Genomic DNA, 22908 nt, shown 5'->3' on the forward strand with positions numbered 1-22908 from the left:
CAGGGAGATAATGGTGTAAGTTGACTTGCTCTCATTAAAAGCTTATTTGCAAAATGCTGTGAAACTGAGAACTGGTTCGTAGCAAGCATCCTCCTTGTGCCTTTGTTTCCCCTTTACTACCCAGTGTTTGTAGGAGAGTTGTTCATAAAAAGAAGCAGCCTGTGCTGCTTGCTTGATGGAGCGAGCACACGTGCAATCCCCTTCCAAAGCCACATCGTGAAGTGTTGGCCTGAATTTGAGAATCATGTGAATGCATAGCTCCTCCCATGAATGAACTTCTAGGTTTTTCTCCTTTAAGGTATTTTTCCTGAAGCTTTGACATTATTAATTTTTTTTGGTACACAGCTCTGTCAGAAAACACAGTGAATGCTTTAAAGGCACACCAAAGAGTTTCGTTATATATGGCGGTGAAAGCGAGCTAATTGCTTTCAAGAAGAAGTTAAAACATTGTTTCTTTAGCGAGAAGTACATAAATGAGTCATTTTCCAGTGAAATGATTGCACATGCTTGAAATGTGCTGCATGTTTTGGCAAAAGATGTTTAGGATTCAAGTCTTTTAGCTTTCGCCAGCATGTAAAGGAATACATTTAGACTTCAACTGCCGCTATTGTATGTGTTTTCCACGAGAGAAGTGGCAAGGAGAGCAGGGGAGAGGCTTTGTGGACTAGCCTGAGAGCCTGTAGGGAAAGGGTAGCATGCTTAAAAGCAGTTGTATGAAAACAAAAGTGGTAAGTCCTGTTCTACTTTTAGTTTGTACCACTGACCAAGAAAGCAGTTGTATTAATAAATAAAAATGGAACAAATGTAAGATCAAGTACATAGTGGGAAGTTTTTTAGCTTGTAACATGTTTCCTGGTAGTTTTAGGCTAGAATACCGTCTCTGCTGCAGTGCTAATGGAGTTGCAGGTCATGAGAAACGTGGGGTACTCCTGGGATTACTGTTGTAAAGATTTACTCCTGTCAGTATGACAGAAGATGAGCTACAGTTTCTGTAGTGGTTTGGCTTTTCTGTGGCTAATTTTACTCTTTTCCTTGAGTGCCAAGCTATCAGAAAACTCTCTTTAAAATTCCTGGATAAAAGTAGCTTAATGCAAGGGCTTACAGAGACTGAATTTTGTTTCATAGGGAAGAAGGAGGGAAACCAGACTTGCAAGAGGAACCTGGCTGTTCATGTAGCCATAATAGGGAATCCTAAGGGAACTGTGGTTCCAGACCTGAAATGACCTTGCTACAGAACTGCTCCTATTACACTTAATTCAGCAGCTCTGCAGAAGGATTCCTTTATGTGGTGACAAGAAAAGCAAAATCTGTGAACTTAACATTTGTTCATACAACATAAGTGAATTCTGCGAATAAAAGCAAGAAAGGAAAGGATTGAAATGAAATGTCCTGTAAAATGGCTGAGTAGTGACAGTCAGGGTCTTGGTAACCATCAACTGTAGTCAGTTGGTACTGGGAATGCATTTGGAAACCTTAAAATAGTTTTGATTACTGTAAGAGATTGCCTGGGTTCATATCCAAGAAGTAAGAATGCACAGCTGTATTTTAGCTACATTAACTGAGTATCCATCACTTTGATTTCTCTTGTAATGCCCTTTGTACCATATGCAGATATAAGTGAATGCAGTATGTAGTTTGGGAGCTCTGCTTCAGTAAGCTATGCGTAGGCTAAATGGAAACTGCTAGCTACACAACAAAGAAGCCAACTAAGAGCAAAAATATTACCATTTTCTTAATGAATTACATTGTTCTATATGGTCCTTTATTGAAATCAATTCTATTTTCCTCCATCCTGCTAAACCCCTAACCTTCAATGGTTTGGACCTCTAGATTCAAAGGGATCTTTACTACACTTTCCTGTGTTCTCACAATGGCCTCCCTGGGCTAGCATGTAAATGAGGTCTGGATTTGGGTTTTTGGTGGGTTTTTTTCCCAGCTAACTGGATGTGAAAGCAGCATACTATTACTTAGATAAAGAGTGCTTGTTAGTCACTTCCTGGCATGTTCATACATGTATGTAACAGAGTGTGGGTTACAGGAAGGCCAGCCCTAGCTTGAGCGGTACCAGGTGTATTCCACCAGTGTGCCACAGAGATAAATGTGCACAAGGATACAGCGTCCCAGTGTGGATGCTCAGGTATTGTTTTGACACGTGCCCTCTTCCCTTCCCAACGCACACAACATTGGGGGAATTTTTGCATTCTGTGTGCTAATTTCTGGGGGCAGGTTTGTGTGAAAGCTTCTCTTCTCTGTATGCTCTTGTTTTGGTATGAGAGGTGTTGATATACCTTGCTACAGGTCTGTGGTGATGTGCTTTGTTCAGGCTGCAGTGAGCCCTAGTTTAGTCTTACTTTTGACTCATGGTATTACCAGGCTTCACTTGTGGGGCATTCTCCATCTCATTGACTTTCCTTTTGCATTTACATCCAGTACTGGACTGTGGACTGGTGGGCCTGTTGACCTTTACTGTAGACATTTCTGTGCTTTCCTTCCCATGCATTGCTTTTACTACTCTAAGTGATAGTAGCAGCATCCTTTTTTCTACAGTTCACTCATTTGGTGTTCCAAATAGTGCTTTTCTTTCTGACACAGTTTTTATTAAGCCCTTAAAATCCAGTAGCAAAATTTCAAGTGGATACATCCCCTGGAACTACTGATGTTTCCTCGTTTATAAATACTTAAGTTATGTTTGTGGGTTTTTTTGTTGTTTGGGGTGGTTTTCTTAATCTATTTCAGCACCTAGAGAACAAATTAAGAATAACAACCCCAAAGCATTTCTATTACTTTATCGTTGGTTAAAGATACCACTTAGCTTTGGAAAAGCCAGCAGGTCATTTAAAACCATGTAACAGCATGTCCTTATCTTTTATGTGAGATATGGGTCAATTACACAGTTGTGAAAGTTGTATCAAGACAAGTCTGGAGTTGTTATATGCTGAGAAGATACCATATGTTCTGATTAATATATGCCAAGCTATTAACAGTCTAACTGTAATCCTGAATTCTGCAGTGATGTGCTCCTAGTCAAGAGCAGTTAAAGATAATTATGCAAATGTGAGGGTGAAAAAACCCAACAATAACAGAACAGCACTGCAAACCCAAAGCCTCCAAAAGTGTTCACGTTACTGAATTGGCCACAACACCATAGTCCCTGTTCATAATCATGTCTACCATGTCAGGGGAAACTGTTCTTTTTGCTGAAGAGTGTTACTAGTATTGTTTTTGTAGAAGGAGGCTGATGATGCTGGGAGTTTGTAGCTTGAGTTTCCCTTGACAGTGGCCTGGCATGATGTTTCCAGCTTGCAAACCAGGTAGCTGAGACCACCTCCCTCCCTAAACAGGGATAGGAGCAAGATGTAGCCAGCAAGCTCCTGTCTTGTTTCTTCTCAGCTGACATCTTCCAGCCATCTCAGCCCAATTTCCAGCCGGAGTAGGACACTCTGCTGACTTTGTAGGATAATCATGGGTAAATTCCCAGCATTGTGATTTGGACCCCTTTGATGATGCAGGCATGCTGAATCTGGATCTTGATGGGGCTTGACTGAACTGCCCTGAGCCATGTTGGTTTTCCACTTGATTTTTCTAGAAAAATCAGTGCATGAGGGTGTCACATCTACGTGATGAGACAATCCTAGTGTAGCACTGTCAGATTCCTGGATATTCCAGAAAACTTAAGGAAAGATGGAAAAATAAATTCAGAATGGAGCTGACTGTTTGTAAAAGGGAAATGTTCTGGGGAAATGTCAAGTTTAACCAACATCTTTTGGCAAGTACCTCAGCCCTTTGGCAACACAGGCCAGCCATTTTTAATCACGTTATCATAGAATTGCTTCTGCAGCAATTAGTTTGCTGGAGAGATAGTAAATTCCTGAAACACTTCACACCAGAAAAAGGTGGAGAAATATCCTACCCTTTCTGTACTTGGTTTCATGAAGTTTTTTTAATGGAAGAGTCAGATTACAGCATGCTCTCTCAAACTTGCTTGAATAGAATAGACCGGGTTGGAAGAGACCTTCAAAATCATCGCGTCCAACACCACCTAAACAACTAACCCACGGCACCAAGCAACCCATCAAGTCTCCTCCTGAAAACCTCCAATGATGGTGACTCCGCCACCTCCCCCGGCAACCCATTCCAATGGGCAATCACTCTCTCTGTATAGAACTTCTTCCTAACATCCAGCCTAAACCTCCCCTGGTGCAGCCTGAGACTGTGTCCTCTTGTTCTGGTGTTGGCTGCCTGGGAGAAGAGACCAACCTCTGCCTGTCTACAACTTCCCTTCAGGTAGCTGCAGAGAGCAATAAGGTCACCCCTGAGTGTCCTCCTCATGAGGAGACTCAGCGGTCTCCTCCTAATGAGCAGCGTGTTCATTGCACCAGGCATGTAAATATTAAATGCGTGATTTGGCATGCTGATTAGATGTTCATATAAATCATGGAACACAAAAAAAAAGAAAAACACTACCCCACTGTAAAAAAAAAAAAAAAAGACTTTGCATGGCCTTCTGCATTTTGGTTTTTTTTGGTTTGGGTTTTTTTTTGCTTTTTTTAAACATATTAATCAGTGTATCAGGGCCAAATGTTGCTGGAAGAGGCAATCTTCTCATGTCTTTATGTCTTAAGTCCTTTGATGTATAGTGCACAGTCATCTGCAGATGTGATATCTTTCCAGAATGCTCAGAACTCCTGGGGCAAGAATCTTGATTGTTATCTAATGATAACCACTGAGAAAAATAGCAAAGATTTGCTAGTTCTCATTTAATTTTAAAGTTTTCAGAATTATCCTGAAGATTTAGGCTGTAAAAATTGATAGTGTCTGTAACTGTGGAGTGATGTTCCTCTTGTCCCTTAAGACTCCTCTCCCTTCTGCTCTGCTCTTTGCTTGTCTCTCCTGTTGAGTGCTACCTGTGCTTTGGAGGAAGGACATCAGTGCTTGATTGGTTGGAAGAGCATGGAAACAACATGTCTAAGGGGAAAATCCAATTTTCTGTGTATGTCTGTTCTACAAGCAAGGAATGACGAAGCTGATAAAACTGTGCACTTCAGTATGCTGCAATATAAACTATCTGTAGTGAGCAATGGAAAAAATAACAGCTGTTCAGGCTTATTTAATAAATTAGTGTTAAAAGCCAGGAAATCTCTATTGTATTGGTTGCTTTGATATCTATTTATCTGACCAAGCTTTGCTGTAAATGCACAGGGAGGTGTTTTTTTTAATGAGACAAAAGCAGCATGAATCTTTAAATATAGTTAACACTGGGGGAGAAGGTTGGAAATGGTCAGTCTCAAGCTGTGCCTGGGGAGGTTTATGCTGGATGTTAGGAAGAAGTCCTTCATAGAAAGAGTGATTGGCCGTTGAAATGGGCTGCCCAGGGAGGTGGTGGAATCACCATCACTGGTGGTGTTTAGGAAGAGACTGGATGGGGTGCTTGTTGCCATGGTTTAGTTGATTAGATAGTGTTGGATGATAGGTTGGACTTGATGATCTCAAAGGTCTTTTCCAGCCTGGTCTGGTCTATTCTATTCTATTCTAAATGGACACTTGCTTGGGGTGCCCAGAGAAATGCTTTTCAACAGAAAAAAAATACCTGTTTTAAGTGAATAGTTAATCAACAGTGCAGGTAAAAAAAGTAGCGAGGGAAATATTCCTTAGCAGTCTCAGGCAGCCATGCCTACCCTGTCAAGTCTCATTAATAGGGCTTTTTACCTATATTATAAAACTGGTGCTGTATGTTCTCTAATTAAGGAATTATTTTAATGTTGTGTGCATTTGAGCAGGAATAAGAGCATGATTTTGAGACACGTCTGTAATGAGGGATTTTTAATCAGGATACATTATTAATGAACTGCACAGGAGACACACAAACCTGCTTTAGTAGGCAAACTGTAAATGAGCCTATTTGGTAAGAACATGCAAAATGTGTGTGTGCTGAGAGAGGATATTTTGAGAATTTACCTCATTTCTGAGTAGTAAAGGCATGCAGTCTGGCTGTAATTGGTGCCTGTGGCATTTGTTGATGCCCTGACTACATTAGCTTTCTGTGCCCTTTAGCGGGATTGGGGAAACATTTCTAGTACTCGTTAAGCTGTCTATTATCAAGACTTCATAAATAGACAAGTTTAGAATAGATGATTTGCTATCCCAGTGCCTTAGAGCACTTAAATAAATTAGTTCCTACTATTTCAGGCATTGATGTTGCAGTAATTATGCATGAAGCAATAATGCAATTAAAATTGCCTTCCAACTCACTCAAGTGGGAATATGTTTTTGAAAATAATACTTGATCTCTTCCCGAAATATCCTCCAGAGCAGATGGATGGGCTGGGTGGCTCAAAATGGCAGTGCAGGGCTGTTTTACCTCGAGATCCTGTTGGCCTGCAGCTCAAGTCAATATTAACCAAGTATTACCATCTGTTGGCTTTTGTTGACCTCTGGAAGGAGGCAATATTCTGATTTGTTTGCTTGTTTTCTCTTTTCGCTCCTCCCCTCCCCCTTCTGTAGTGGCAAAGTGCCCACGGCACAGCTGGCATCAAGTGCTTCAGCAGTGGGGTTTCTCGCTTGAACACTGCCAGACTTCAGTGTGGGAAGCACAGGCCAGTTATCAGTTTGCAGCACGTTCCACTTGCCTTATGCACAGTACCTACTCGTTTCAGGTCTTTGCAGTATCTGCTGTAATAAACACAGAAATATATCAACCCAGATTTCAATCTTGGGTCTAAATTTCTCTAGGTTTAAATTGGACCTCTTGTTCCTTTGGAGAAAAATGTATATTTTGTAGCTGAGTTACAAATAAGCTTTTCCAGCTTTTTGGCAGCTAGGTAATAGTTAAAATGAAAAGGTTTCTTTTTTTCCAGTTAGAAAATCACTTTAATAACTTTGGGTCCATTTGTTCATAGCAGTAGTGGAGCTGAGCCTTGCAAACCCCTGGAGCTTGGCAAGCCAGGCAGACTTGGCAAGCTTTCCTGTGAGCTTACCAAGTCTGAGTCAAGCATGCGTTGTTGCAGCTTCAAATATATTTAGTACATTTTGTTAACAGGAATGTTGAGATGGACTGGGGGTTGTGTGTTGTTTTTTTTTCAGCTTGCTAGCCTTGAAGATTACCTTAGTCTCTCAAACACTTGGTTGTTAAACCATGTATGGCAATTTGTCTTGTGTGAAATTCAAAATACATGTGTCTCTTACGCTGAATATTTGATTGAGTCTCAACATTAAGATTTTGAGCAAGTATGTGACATTCTTTGTGTTGATTGGCATCTGATAATGTGATCTCTGGACAAGACAAGTAGAGCCATTATTTTTCAGTGTGTCATAACTGTAACAGATTGTGCTTTCTCTTCAGAGTGTGTGGTGCATGCAGGATTCATAAGCATTAGAAGTTCTTGCTTCTAATTTTCACCTCTATGGATCCTGCCAATAGAAAAATCGTTCAAATTTGACTTTGGAAATAGCAGACCATTAAAATTTCTAGATGTTAATTCTTGCCCATCTAAATTATAGCAGAAAATTCTTTCTCTGGTGAAGCCTGGATACTTATTTCCACCAGACTTATTTCCTATAGTAACTGACTGACCTCAAGGTGGTTTTAGCAGGGTCATTAATGAATTCTGCATCAACCAGTTGTGGTAAGGTAGGAGCTTTTAGTAGAAAGAATTGGGTTGTTGAGGGGATATTTGTCCCTTTTGTTTTGATAGTCTGCAGCTTTTCATCTCAACAGCTTTACTTTTACCAAGTTTTATACTAATGTATATTATTACTTATATTATTATTAATTATATTATTATTTATTACTAATAACATCTTTGTTTGGAAATAAGAGTCTAAGATTTGCCTGGTTTGGGACTCTTCTTCTAGTTGTGGGTCAGCTATGCCAAGTCTGGCAACTTTGTTTTAGTCTCTTGATGAAGGAGTCCCTTCCAACCTGATGCATTTGATTCTATGAAGTCAGAAATGTCTGTTGCTGGAGGACTAGTTGTGGGAGGTTATGGCTTCAAAAAGCAATGGTTTCCTAAGCAACATGAGCCAGTGTTGTAAAAGGCCTCAACATTTGCTACCAAACCATTAAAGTTCGCTTTGCCCTGTGTGATCTAGAAAATTGAACAGAGCATGGACTCAGGTTGCTAGCTAGGCAGACAAGCTTCTGATTTGTGAGCCATTTGTTTTGTAGGATTGCTGCTCTCATTCGTATTTGCAATTAACTGCAAGAAGCTTGGAGATGGTAAATGCCTGGATCATCATTGCTGCATATATGGATGTATGTTTAAGGCTGGCTTTCTTCTCAGAACAAGAGGATGCAGTCTCAGGCTGCACCAGGGGAGGTTTAGGCTGGATGTTAGGAAGAAGTTCTATACAGTGAGAGTGATTGGCCATTGGAATGGGCTGCCGGGGGAGGTGGTGGAGTCACTGTCATTGGAGGTGTTCAGGAGGAGACTTGATGGGGTGCTTGGTGCCATAGGTTAGTAGGTTAGTAGGTTAGTAGGTTGGTGGTGTTGGATTGGTTGATGGGTTGGATGCGATGATCTTGAAGGTCTCTTCCAGCCTGGTTTATTCTATGTATGTATTCTATGAGAAGAAACCATGAAGTTCCTTACCTGACAGCCCAAAATGAATTGTGGTTTCTTTGTGGAACCTCAGACTTTGTACCCAAGAATGCATTTCATTTGAAGGGCTGAGGTATACAGCTGGTTGAAACTCTGCAAGTGTAAGAATGAGACTGGTCAGTATGCTACTTTGGGCCATTAATTGAGTCCTTGGAGCAACATTTAGAGAGTGATGATTATTCAAGCTATCCATACAGTATAAGTTATGAAAAAAGTTGAGATGTCAAATGTCTGTCTTGTGTCCTTTTTGTGGACAGAGCTGTAGAGGGGAACAGTGAAATGCTTATTTAAATAAGTGCATGACTGACAACATGGAAGAAAGAGAAGTTGTTTGGTTTTTTTAGGAACTGGAGAACTATTTTGCAGTTTATACTAAGTTGATTTATTTCAACTAAATGGAAATAGGATGAAACTTCAGGCCCTTAAGGAAGCTTACAAGGGCAGTTCTAAAAGACAAGCTGCAAGAAGGGCAGCACAAGAAAGGCACAAACTTTAGAACAGTGTCAGGTGTAGTCAATAGACATTCCATGCTGGAAAGCAGTTGAAGGCTTAAAAAGTTGTAGGAAGTTAAGTCCAAAAAAGCTAATCTACTGTGCAAGGCATATCTGTAGGCAAATTACTTGAGATCAGTGTCATTGCTTCTTACTTGAACAGTGAGAGTGCATTAGAATGATGATTAATGTTAAACAAAATGGTGATAACATAGATATAAGCACAACTGTAGAGAGTTAGAATGAGTTCAACTATCCTGATCTCATCTGTGAACAATTATGACTCTCTGGCAGATTCATCTGGTCTCCACCTTTCTTTCTGTCATACTCTTTTTTTCCTTCCTCCCCCCCAGTTGCTTTTTGCAGTTAGGCAGGCAGTTCCATAGATCAACCATGTCTTGAGTGAAAACATTTTACTTTTTGTGTAGCCCACTCATCTAATCTCTTGCAGCAGTGTCTGTTTGAACAGCTATTTGTTATTCTTGTTCATCTCATTAATATTTTAATCCTCCCTTAAATTGCCCCTGTCCCATGCTCAGGACTTCCAGCCTGTTTAGATATTGCATCTATGAAAACAGTTGCAGGCCTCAATGCAGTCTTGTTATCCTCTGTTGTCATCTTTCCTAATGATTTTATCTGCATTTTGAGTAGGGCATGCAGTTAACTGATTGTTAATCTGAGATATTTTGCTAGGATACTAAAACTGCAAAAGTGAGCTAGAGAATAAGTGACACCAATAGGAGAGAGCTGGAATATGAGAGTGACAAAATGGTGTCAGAAAAGATACCTGGCAGTGAGTGCCGTGGGCTCTCTGGCAGTGAGAGGTGAATAGGTGTGGGCATCACTTGGCTGCTCTGCAATACCTACTGCAGCCAGTGCAGTGTGAACTTGTCAAATAAATGCTAGACTAAACATACTGAAAGGAGGTGAGGAGTGTTCCCACACAACGTTTGGATTAATTCTGAATGAAGTGCCATGGTGCAGTGTGAATTGTAAAAGGGACTACAGCCACAAGTCACAGAAATCCTTTGTTATCTACTAAGTGCAGTGATTCACATGAACTGTTTCAGGATGCCTTTTAACTGCTGATTTTTCTTCCAGTTTCCAATTTACCTGTGAAAAGAGAATACTTTCCCTTCTTGCTTATATTCTTTCCTAAGCTTCTTTCAATGTCCACTGATGAAGAAATGTTCCAACCCAGTAAAGCAGTTCTTGCTTCAAAAATCTACCTAATCAAGATAAGACATAGGCTTGAGGAAGGCTAGGTCCAAGGAAATGCTGGAAAGACTTTACCTATGCAGTGCGTTTTACAGCAGTCTCCTGGGATTGCGGGATTACAGAATCCCCTTACTTGGAAGGCAGCTTGGAGAGGCAGTCAATTCTAGCTTCTTGTTTAAAGGAGGGTTAAGAGTGAATTCAAATGAAGTTGCACAAGGCACGCCCAGTTGTGTTTTGTAAACTTGTAAAAGGCTGGAAACTTCACAGCCCCTTTGGGCAAACTCTTCCGGTGTTTAATTATTAAATAGGTCACATTAAATAGTAGAGTTTCCATACTACAGAAATTAAACTGTAATACAGTTATGATAAGTTGGTATCAGTGTAACTCTGAGACTGTAAAAATAAGACGTGGAAGTATCTATCAAAGCACACTTGTTTTGAAGATTCTGGTCTTTGTTGACCATGATGGAAATGAAGTCAGTTTCTGGCTTCAAGCATGAGGATTTTGAAATAGTTTTGAGGTTTGGTGGGGTTTTTTGTTTGGTGGGGGGGGTTTTAGTGGGGTTTTTTTGGGGGGGAGAGGTAGGAGGTGGGTGTTGGTTTTGGTTTTTTATTCATGGTGCTCCACCAATCCAGTATATAAAAGGTAAGACTTTAGAAGATAACAGCTGTCTGGTATTACTGATAATTATTTCTAGAGCCTGACGAGCAGCTGTTTCCAGATGGTGGTCTGTGTCCCATGTCTTTCTCCTCTACTGTAAATGGAAACATGTACTGCAACAGTAGTCTGAATCTTTTTGTAACTTGTTTGTTTCAGCTTTGGTTTGCTTTCGTGAATGGATTTTCTGGGCAGATCTTATTTGAGCGGTGGTGCATTGGTCTGTATAATGTGGTAAGTGCTGCATATCTTGACTTGATGGTGCTTGGCACTCGTGTGTTACTTTGTAGTGTCCCAGTTCTCACAGGTAACTTTCTTGGATGTGTACCAGGAAAGGTGAGTTCATTTGTAAAAGCCATTTTGAATCCACTCTGCAAAAGTGAGCTAGAGAATAAGTGACACCAATAGGAGAGGGCTGAAATATGAGAGTGACAAAATTGTGTCAAAAAAGATACCTGGCAGTGAGTGCCGTGGGCTTTCTGGCAGTGAGAGGTGAATAGGTGTGGGCATCACTTGGCTGCTCTGCAATACCTACTGCAGCCAGTGCAGTGTGAACTTGTCAAGTAAATGCTAGACTAAACATACTGAAAGGAGGTGGGGAGTGTTCTTCATAGGTAAAAAGAACAAGTAATTTTGGATGGTGTTTTTGTCACAAAAAAATATATTTGAGAAACTGTCTTGGAAATATGCTTCATCTAATGTAAGTTCCATAACGCTGCAGCTTTTAGATGGAATTCAATTTCCTTTAGAAAACATCTTCACTGTTTCATACTGAATATTTTGCTGGTTGTTTGTGTTCAGGATGGATACAGAGTTTTAATCTGTGAGGTTTTATTTCTTTTTTTTTTCTGTCAGACCCCATAACAGATGCTCAGAAGTGTTACAGTGATGCTTTGGATTGACTTATGCTACATTAGGTACAGAATAGGAAGTAGCATCACTGTGTCATCAGCATTTTTCACTTTTACCAGGAGCAAGATGTGTCATTCCAGGAGTGATTTCTGATTTTTGCCATGCTCTGCAGAGTGCCACCTTGTGCTGCATGCCTTTAGTGCTTTTAAGCAGTAATATTGGTTAGAGTCTGGAGAATCTGTGGGACCTCAAGTTCCATAGCATACCATGAACCTGTGCTGGTGTTTCTGACAGAGTTACATTTCTAATGATGCTGATGGGTGGTTTGGTGTGTGGATTTGTAAACCATTAGGATACTTTGTCAGTGTTGAAAAATCCTTTGGATTTCTCTTTGGAGGGAGGAAATTGAATTTTTTTTATTTTTTGAGAAGACTCCTTCCAAATATATGGTAATACAGAGAAGGCAAATTATCACTGAGTAGCATTAACAGAAACACTTAACTTCTGTCACATTAATGATAGCACAAACCCTAATATTCCTTAAGATTTCCTGGGTTTTGTGAAAGATATTTATTCAGGGATTTTTCCATCCCTTCATTCTCTTCACCCTAATTTCCTGCCTGTTACTCAGTCTCTGTCACTCATGTTTAGATATTTGCATCTATTATCTTTAAACCTGATTTAATGGATCCACCTACCCTGCAGAAAGCCCATGCATGAAACTCCTCTTCTAGAATCAGTGAAGTAGAAATGAACCCTGGTTTTGTAAGGTTGGTATTTGCTAAAATTAGAACTGGCCACATGGACTCATGAAGAATCGAGTGCTGGTAGGGTGTTAGGGGCTTCCACAATTTGAAGGAATTGTACTTTAAAGTTTTAGCTCTGTCATTCTCTTCTGTGCAGATTAACTCCTTGTTTCATTAGAAGTCTCATCAAAATTTTAAGTGTAGGAAATCCTAATAGCATTGTAATTACTGCTTTTGCACTGGTTTGCGCTGGAGGCTTGCCCCAAGAAACAGGAGACAACTGGAGAAATACTGTAAAGCTGTATGAGAACCTGCCCTTCTCTGGAATATTTTGGACCAGTTTCCCCTACCTCCAGCTTTGCCATTTTAGCTTTCTGGTTTATCACTTTATGAACAAATAAAACACATTCCCAGTGTAATGTAGAGATGTAATTGTTGGTTCTTACTAGTCTCTAGTCATCCATTTCTTTGTCTACTCCGAGTTCCACTTCACTGCTGGTGGGAACCGCAACCCAATTTTTGCCAAGATGCATGTCTGCTAGAAACAGAAGCTGCTTCTTAGCTTCAAGAAAACTTCTCAAACTGTTAAAAATATATGTATAGCAGTACAACTTTTTTTCTAATATAAACTGTTAGTGTAAAAGGAAGTGAATGAAGTTTAGCATTTAGACATGCACACTGGTATTATTTCCACTCCATGCCTGCACTGTAGACTTCAAGAAGCATGGATACCCAAGCTGGCTTTAAATGAGCTGCCTCAGATCCTGGAAACACTTTAAGAGCAGCAATGTGGGACTCGGCAGAGGCTAATTTACTCTGCTTCTGGCAAAGTGTCCTGCTGCCTCTCCTGGAAAACATCCATGGCTTGGTCATCTAAGCATCTGCCCATAGCACAGACACATAATGCTGCAGTTATTTGTTCCTATCAGTTCATGCCTGCCTGCAGAATCTGCAAAGTACCATAATACAGACAGGCCTTTCTTTCTCAATTTTTAATATGTTTTTTTTAATGGGATTTCCACATTTGCTTTGTCTGTAAACTTCACTTTGCTTATGCATATTATATATATAATTATGGTTACAACTACAGCTATATTTGAACCCATTCTTAGAAGGCTTTTTAGTAAAAGTATGTAGTCTTTCCTTTGCAGTCTGATGTGCTTTACTCTCGCTAGATTAGTTGGTACACCAGAAACTACTTAACTTCTTGGATTTAAGCTAATTAGCTAGCAGTACATATTTTCTCCCATGTTTCTTTTGTTGATAAGTCAATATTTGAGAGTTATGAATTTTTGAAATTCATGTTTGGGCTTGTTTAGATGTTTGGAAATGATGTCAAAGAGCAATCTAGTTGGTAATAAGTCTTCACTGAAGTCTGTGGGAATTTTGCTGTTGTCTGGATGCTGGAGTATTATCTGAGATCCACCTAAAACTAATAGCTGCTTTTAATTGGTATTTGCTTTCCCTGCAGATTTTCACAGCGCTGCCACCCTTTACTCTGGGAATTTTTGAACGCTCATGTACTCAAGATAGCATGCTTAGATTTCCACAGCTATACAAAATTACTCAAAATGCAGATGGGTTCAATACAAGGGTAAGGCCAAGATTGTTTCTTTAAGGACAACCACGAACATCCTTATTTTTCAGGTCTTTCTCATTCGGAAACTTATTTCCCACTGTAACTTCTGTTCTGTGCTAGCCACTGAAATTAAGATTGCTTTGCCTTTTCAAGGGATTATGTTTTTTTAAAACAATTAAAAAGAAAGGTCTATGTTTTTAAATAAAAGATTTTCTGCTATGACTTCAACTGAAACTAGTCCTGAAATAGCCATGAACTTTGATTTCATAGGAACTAGATAACAATGCCTGGATTTTATTTAATATACAACTTGTCATAATGCTTTCTACTAGGGCACCTTTTCCCAATTAATATAGGTCTGTTCCCATAGTTCTTCTGGAAAATAGCAATTGAATTGATTCATTTGGACTTGGAGTTTTGAAGAACACTTTTTAGCTCATTTGGCTGTTTAAGTGCTGGAAAATGACCGGAATTGGAGTACATCTAAATGTACTTCTGAATCAAGGAAACTGCAACTGAATTGTTCAGAGAGAAGACTGTTGGAGTACATAAAGCTCTCATTTGTGCAGAATAGCATTGTGAGTTAAAGATTGTGGGGTGTGAATTATTTGCCTGCTGAAAGAAAACAGAACACTTCTTAGTACTGACTTGATCTTTTAAAATAGTTCTTTGAGGTAATTAAGGAAGGGTGACTCCATATGTTTGCTGTATTCTGATAAAATCTTAAAATGCAATCATGCTTGTCTATTATATTTTAAGCTGTTGGAATAAAACCATCCAACTGGACCAGTGTTTTCTTGTGAAAGTGCAGAAATTTTAGCAGGAAATAGATCCTGCAGAAGTTTAGGTATTTTACTTCAGGACAAACATTGTCTGACTCTAAACTACACAATGAAGTGTTTGTTAGGAGTTAGAGAGAGGTCAAGAGTTTTGGACTTTCCTGGAGACTTGGTTTGTTTTCCCTCAGGTTTTCTGGGGTCACTGCATCAATGCCCTGATCCATTCCATCATTCTCTTCTGGTTTCCACTGAAAGTACTGGAACACGGTAAGAGCTTCATTATTTCTTACATCAGTAACTGGTGCTCAGTCTTACAGAGGCAGTGTGTTTGCAGAATAGGAGGTTGTGACAAGTAATAATAATGCTGACAGGCAGTTCAATAGGCTGTAGCTGCTGAACTTGGCTAGTTGTCTAGCGGTTTTCAGAACTTATTCTTACTTAACATAATTGTTGTGCATGTGCTGTCTTTAATATGTGGAAAAAAAAATAGTTCTGCTTTGTCAAAAAATCTTATGCGAATAATGTTCTATAAAATGCCATATTTGGGGTTTTTTGGTAGCAGATTGAGATCTCAGCTTTTTACTGCAATATTCTTACAGCAGCTGCATTGCAAATATTTGCTTTTTATTTTGTTGGACCTTTCCCATTCTGTAACACGGTGCTGTAAAATGTAGAATCAGGTAGAGAGATTTTGCTATTATTGAAGTTGGTCAAAAAAATCAATTTACTGTATGGGAAGTAGATGAGATCAGGAGTCAGAAATTGGGGACATGAGGCTTTTTGTTGTGCAAATTGGCTTTGTTATGTCATACTTTCCACAAGAAGATTGGGGAACAGTAAATTTCACGTGGTTTTTACCTAGCTTTACACTGTAGTTGTGTGGGCAGGAAAAAACATGGCCAGTCTGTTCTTGGGCTGTTGTAAGACATAGGACTAGATCAGATGAGAAATTCTGGAGTGGAATGGTATTTATCTAAAATCATGAGGTTTTCAAACTAGAACTCTCCTGGAAAACACAAAATTCAGGAAAACCTTTTCAGCACTGTGATGGATTATTTGAGGAGGAAGTGAAAGAAAATGGAAAAGGAGGGAAGATGAATGGTCACATTGGAGACATGATGGTGACAATATTTGTGGGAGGGAGCTTTGTGCTTCTATACGTGGCTGAGGAAAATGTCAGTGTCATGTCCTTCACATGCTGTCTGATGGATCATTTAAAAAGGAAAAAAAAAGAGAGACTTCTGTTTCTTCTGTGTGGGCAGGGAGCTCAGTTTAGTTTTTGGAGAGAGAAGTTCCTAAGGTGGATTGAATTTGGCTTTGATTTCAGGGGGTTGTTTTTCTGTTTCACTGGTTTTACAAGAAATGTTAATTTTAAATGTCTCTTCTTTAAATCTAACGTCATAAATTTCATGCTCATGTCTGTAGTAGTGACAGAGAGAGACAGTTTTTGCTTTAGTCTTCCATAAATGTTTTTAGCTAGAAAAACATTTCTAAATAATCTAATTCCTCAATAATCTACTTTAAATTGCAGCAATTAAAAGTGTAAGACTGGAATACTTCCCTGCTCAAATGGTAACTTTCTGAGTTCCTTTAAATAGGATGCTTAGTCTGCTTTCTAAAGAGGAATGAATATTGAATTGTCACATTTCTCTCTATTTCCTAGTGAAAAAAGGATTTCAGTGTCAGAGACAGAAATGTGCCATTCACACCGGCTTGTTTTTAACCTCGCAAGTTCTTTAGAATGTGAAGTACATGTAGCCCATGAATGGGCACTTGTATAGCTTTAGGAATGAATGTTCACTGAGCATCCTGCTGTTCTCATTAACAGAAATATCGTTCCCCTTAGGACCAAATAGCTTCCCAGAGGGAAATATCATGAAACAAAAGGGCATTAACTTACTGCATTAAAACATAACCTTAAAAAAATTGAAATACCAGAAATTACTCAAATGTGTTGCATTAGAGCAATATATAGTGGTCATGAGATCAATTTATTCTAGAGCTGTCAAAACCTCTATGTATTTAGGCATGCCTTTTTCTTAATAAGCTGAGACCTGTGACATCAACATTGAACATGGAAGGCTTAATTCTGTAGTGCTCTTCACCTTTTTCACTGATGCTGGAGGAAGGAGCAAAGTGACCATTGAAACGTGGTGTGTATTTTTGAATGAGGTGTTAAGTGCTTGAAGTTACAGAGTACAAGGGGAGGAGTGGCTAGAAACCAAATCAGTTCCTAAACACAATTGTCTCAGGTTTTAGCAATGTTAGAGAATAGCCTATCTGCTGCTGTTTCTAAGTGGTTTGTGGTCAAAAGAGAAAACAGAGCAGAAATATAGAAGCAGCAACTCCCAGAAAATGTTCCCAACCTGTCAGTTCTTTGGAGACAACTATGTGAAGCCACTATAGAAGAAAATCATAAGCAGTTTGTGGTAATTGCACTGACTAAATATGTAGTCTTTTTACCTGTAAGTTGGGCAGTCTTTACCACAGAGGTCAAGGTGTTAAGTATTCTTCTCTACAGATTTACAAATTTACTGATCCTGGAAACCTACATTATAGGAACGTAGTTAGCTAAGCAGGTGACCGTAGTTTAAGAATGTCAAATCCAGTTTTGCAAATCTAGGAAAGTATGTACCCATGTAGTAGAAACACTGTGCTATGCAGTATGCATTTAGGAGCAGGTCCAAGGTTTTGTCCAAAGCCTTTTTCATCCCTGCTGTTTGTGTATTTCTCTAGCAGTTGTCTTAAAACCTGTGAAAACAGCAATACTTACATGCTTGAGTAATGTTTGAAAGCTCCTGTGAGTACAAATTCATTTGGCATTAGTGTGGCTGTCAAATGTGCTTTCATGGTGTTCCGGTTTTATTCAACAAGGGCTAAGGAAGACTAAACAGACATTTGAAGTATTGCCAAAGTTGGCACTTTCAAATGATAGATTAACATATACTTACCCTTGTGCTCACTTGACTAGAGAAAGGGTACATGGAGGCTGAATGCTGTTCAGAATTAACCTCTGGTAAAATATTTTGGATGTTATGCCTGTCTTTTATGGCTGAAACTTTTGCAGCTTTTCTTAATTTAGCTGTATTTTGCCACAAATCAGCTGTTGGTTTACAAGCTTTTTCTTCACAGACACAGCAAATAATGGGATTTGTTAAGTCTCAGTAAGTAATACGCAACAGATAGTGGCAGAAAAAGTGACACTGACATACTTCAGCTCCTATGGTCTGACAAACGCTTCCTCTTTTGCTAGAATAGCTTCTGTAAGCGAGGACTATCCAAGCACCGTGTCTGAGGCCTGGCTTAGCAAAACTTCTGCATTACTCTTACCTCACAGCTTCTAAAAGTGCTTTTAGTTGTTCTATAAGGCAAGGATGATGTGGTGGGTTGAAATTCCGCCCCCATCATTAAATGCTTCAACATTTCTTCTGAAGCATGCAGATGATGAAATGATGCAAAGAAAGGTGGCATACCTGATGCTGAGGAGCATATTAAAGACTTGGAGACAAAGCTTCATGAGAATCTCTTTGTCAGGGCGGTGAGAGCATACAGTGGTGCCAACTAGAGAACATCCATCTCAGACATGGAATCGGCATAGCCTAAAACTCCCACAGATGAGGACAGTTATTTTCTTACAAAATCCTCTGTGCTATTTCATCCATTCCATTGGTATTAACTGATTCTGAATGTCATAATCTTTCTTCTTTCTTTCAGATGCGGTATTCACAAATGGTCAAGGAATAGACTATTTATTCGTTGGAAACATAGTTTACACTGTAAGTTTGTGTGCCTTAGCAATTCTTCAGCAATAGGATTTCTCTTTTTTATATACCAACAGAAAAGGGTGTAAACAAAAGTTGTGCAAGTGAAATAAAACCAGACTTATACTTGGAGGTGTTCAGGAGGAGACTTGATGGGGTGCTTGGTGCCATGGGTTAGTTGTTTAGGTGGGTTGGATTGGTTGATGGGTTGGATGTGATGATCTTGAAGGTCCCTTCCAACCTGTTCCTGTTCTAGATGTGTAAGGTTTCCCCACCCCCTTCTTTTTCCTTTTTTTTTCCCTTCAGACAACAGTATCTTGTGTTCTGTCCTTCCCCCAAGGTGTCCTAGGTAGTTAACCAAATGCTGGTAACTTTTTAGGCATATGCTAGTAACTTTTTAGGCATAAAGGGGAGACTGGGCTGTGAACACCTTTGAATTTGAGGGGGTTAGTACTGATGATGTCCTTTTTACCTCGCAGTACGTTGTAGTCACTGTTTGTCTGAAAGCTGGCTTGGAAACAACTGCATGGACTAGAGTAAGTGCATTTCCATATCTTATTTTATCAGCATGCTTTCCTCCTTAATGGTTATTAATATAGAAGAAAAGTACTAAATATCATTTGAGACTTCAATGTTTTAATTAGATCTTTTATATAAGGATGAACTGCTAAGCTTCATAAGTACAGGATGTGAGTGGAGAATGAACTCATAGATCACATGTGTGATGAAGAAGGGCAGCCTGTCAGAAGAAGGAAGAGAATGCTACAAAGATGTTGCCAACATCTCTAAATATTTTAAATTGCCAAAGTTCTGCATTAAATGAACATACTGCTATAATTGCTCAAGGAAAAAGATCAAGAACATTGTCTTTGTAGCTCCTTGAGAAATGAATGCAATAGGGAATGAAAGGTGTCTTCCCAAGGAGGAAAAGCTAGGCTTTGAAAAAATCTTTGAAGCTAGTGAAAAATACTACTGACTTCACTTTGGATGAGATCTTTTTGTTTGGAAATTAGTGTAACAAGGATGTTTGTTAAACTAGTCTGTAGATTTCTAGACTTGAGTCATTTACCTCCAATGAGTCAGTGCTCTGCAACTGGTACATGTCAGAATCCGGGAGGGCTGTGACCTCCGGTGCGGGAGGGGATCCCTGTGTTTGTGAAATATCAACACTCTTTCTCCCCCACCTTTCTTCCAGCTACTCTGAAACACTGCTTGCTTTATTTCTAATTTTCATGGGTTCCCTGTTTCTCCACACCTATAAGATAACTTTAGAGGAACCTTGATTTTGTGACCTACTAAGACAGCCCTCAAGCCCAACCTGTTTTGAGGACTCTCATATTTTTACTTTACAAATTGCTTGAAGGTGCCTGTCTTAAATCCTATCAACTCATTGCTTCTGTTAATTGTAAAATGTTGGGGTTTTTCATTCCTCACAGAGGATTTATTAAGATTTGTGAACTGATGTCCGTTCTGAATGTTGAAGATGAAATGTTATCTGTGTGGGTTCTTTTGTTATTAGAGAGATGCTAATATTCTCTCATCTGAAAATAAAATCTGTTCTTCTTTTGCTCTTGCTTATGGATAAGTTCTGTGTTGTGTGTCAACACTTCAAAATGCAAAAACTCCCCAAATTACTCCCTCATGCACGACAAGATATACCCAAGTCTGCATTGGAGGCATGTGAGCCTGCTTAGATCTTGTTATGTTGTGAACTAATTAATAGTTCTTTTTTCCCTGAGTAATTGGTGTCTTTTCAGTGACTTGGGGATTATCATGATACCCTTCTCTAATCTTTATAAGACACCATAATGTTTAATGGATCTCAGTGTTTTTATCACTGACATTTTATCGAGGAAATTTTTGTTCTGCACAGAAAAGTCATTGTCTTTAGATAAAATCACCTTTTTTTGTGTATAAACTTCTGATTCCTGACCCATTGATTTGACTGGTGACTCTCAGTATTTTAGAGTCTGATCTTGGTTACATTTATTGTTTCAGCTGTGAGTATGTCAACATGCAGAGAATCTTTAGGTTACATGAAGAGTATTAAATGTGCAGCATTCATTTAAGAGTCTTCATCAAGTGGATTGGTTACATGCAATTTTCTCTTGAGAATGAGAGGGACTCTTGGGAGAACATGATGGGTTCAGCTGAAAACTTTAAATAAGTAGCACAGTTTTAAAGTGGTTGAGAGCCTGATATACCTAGGTATATACTAGGTAGCGTGGAAAGAAGTGGCTTGGTAAAAGTAGTAATGTGATGCAGAGCAAAACTTGCATGTTGGAGCTGTGGGGAGCAGCTTCATGATAACGTGTTAGCTATCTGGAACACTACAGTAGGCTTTTCCCCAAGTACAACTCTCTTCACTGCTTTACCACATTATATGAACTATGTCATATAAATAGGATGCACAGGATGGCCCTACAATGTGTCTGATTTTTATGTGACAGCCTTGATTTCTTTCTTCTGGCATTAATTTTACACGCCTGAGGGACTCTTGTTTTGCACATGAAATTTCAAGAGGTAAATGATAGAGATCAGTAGAGACTTAGTGCAGAGGCTGGTAAGGCGAGTTTCTAAGGAATGTTTTCAGGCAGGGCAAGGAGGGCTCTTCCTGAAAACAGAAGCTGTTTTAAGGGTATAGATGCAGTTCAGGTAGGTACAAACCTGAGACAGAGATGACTGGGATGACCATGAGAAGAGGATAAAAGACACTGTATAATGAGCAAAGTCTTTGCTCTCAGGTGGAGAGATGCAAATCTCAAAACCTGTCCTACCAGCAGACTGGAAAGAAAAAGTAGGAGACAACAAAAATTAAGATATCCTTTCACTAGTATGAATACACCTCCTACAAAATAAGACTGTCTTATATTGGTTTCCCTGCTTGCATTTGTCTTTACTGTTTTTGTGAAGTCTGTAGGAGTTTACAGCTTGTAAGAACCAGCCCAAGTTTTTCTGAGCTTTCTGCCTTCTTGTTTAGAAGGAAGACTCTGGCTCAAGAGGAGGTGTCACATCCTTTGGGGAAAGCAATGCTGGTGCTGTTCTGCCATTTTATGGGACTTGCTTTTCTTAAGGATTAATTTTTGCAGCAGCCTTGTAGTATTTACTCTTTGGGGAACTGAGCACTACAGTTGTTTGCGGTGGCAGGGCTTTACCTCAGTCAATCTTGACATGGATTTTCCCTAATTTTCAGAAAAGCAAATATACTGAAAGAATAAAAATCTTCCATTCCTCAGTTTTTAAAAAGAAATAAAATCAACCCTTCCAGTGACTTAGTTTTATTCACCTTAAAACCAAATTAAAAAGTCTTGGGTTTTGTTGAGCTTTCTTATTGCTGCTATTGTGGGTTTTGTTGGTGTTGAGTTTGTGGTGTGGTGGTGGTGGTTTTTTTAAGTAAAGCTGTTGCTGGTCAGATCTTGCAGGTGAAACAGATTAAACAGAAAATTTTGAAAAGAAGTCTTCATTCCCACTGTCCCCCCCCAGGAAGGGGTCTGTCCTGTGTTCTGCTCATCAGCCTAGCAACTTTTAGGGTTGAACAAAATTTCAGCTCTTCAAGAGTGCCTAGAAGAATGTTCTTTCCATCACCTCTAACATTTTGCCGTATGAATGTGACTACTGTAAGGCAGCTTCTGGTTGCTCCCAGCATCTGCCAGTCAGCACTGGTGCTGCAGACTTCTTGCATGTTTCAGAGGAGCAATCTTCTCCTTCCAGAAGTTTGTGTCTGTCTCACAGTGGGCAGAAGAAAATACTCAGACACTTGTTCAGTTCTCAGTCGTAATGTTGAAAAAGTCAATAAATGCAATCATCAGGTAGAAAGTATAAAGCTGAGAACTTAACAGACACACTGTGTCCACTACAGCAATCAGTGTGTGAATTCATTCTCATGTTCCAAAACCTATGTGTAATTAGTAATTAAGATTTATGCAGGTACTTGTCTGAACTGGAGCCAAAGTCATCAGCCTCAGAAGTTGTTGGCATCCAGAAAAGCTGGAGCCAATAATGAGCTCAGTTGCTTGTTACAACTGAAATTACTAGTTCAATCCACTGCAGTGTAAAACAGCTTAAATCATCTGAGCAGCAAAATACGGGGTGTAGGGAAAATTATTTTCTTTAATGCAACTGAAACGAAGTCTGTGCTGGACATGGGTTTGATCACTGTAATAATATTTTTATTTACTTCTAGTGCATCTGCAGACTAAAGTGCATTTTATTTCTGTAAATCACTTA

General features: G+C 39.3%; 1 protein-coding gene across 1 annotated transcript in view; it reads left to right on the forward strand.

The window, feature by feature from the left end:
• ATP8A2 (ATPase phospholipid transporting 8A2) overlaps positions 1-22908 on the forward strand; it is a 336577-nt gene that overhangs the window by 212689 nt on the left and 100980 nt on the right. The window contains exons 28-32 of the mRNA XM_054164622.1: positions 11124-11198; positions 14034-14156; positions 15109-15187; positions 18635-18696; positions 19161-19217. Coding sequence (XP_054020597.1) covers positions 11124-11198; positions 14034-14156; positions 15109-15187; positions 18635-18696; positions 19161-19217 — 396 coding nt within the window. The remainder of the gene's footprint in view (positions 1-11123; positions 11199-14033; positions 14157-15108; positions 15188-18634; positions 18697-19160; positions 19218-22908) is intronic.

This window comes from Dryobates pubescens, chromosome 10 (assembly GCF_014839835.1).
Source record: "Dryobates pubescens isolate bDryPub1 chromosome 10, bDryPub1.pri, whole genome shotgun sequence".
NCBI lineage: Eukaryota > Metazoa > Chordata > Aves > Piciformes > Picidae > Dryobates > Dryobates pubescens.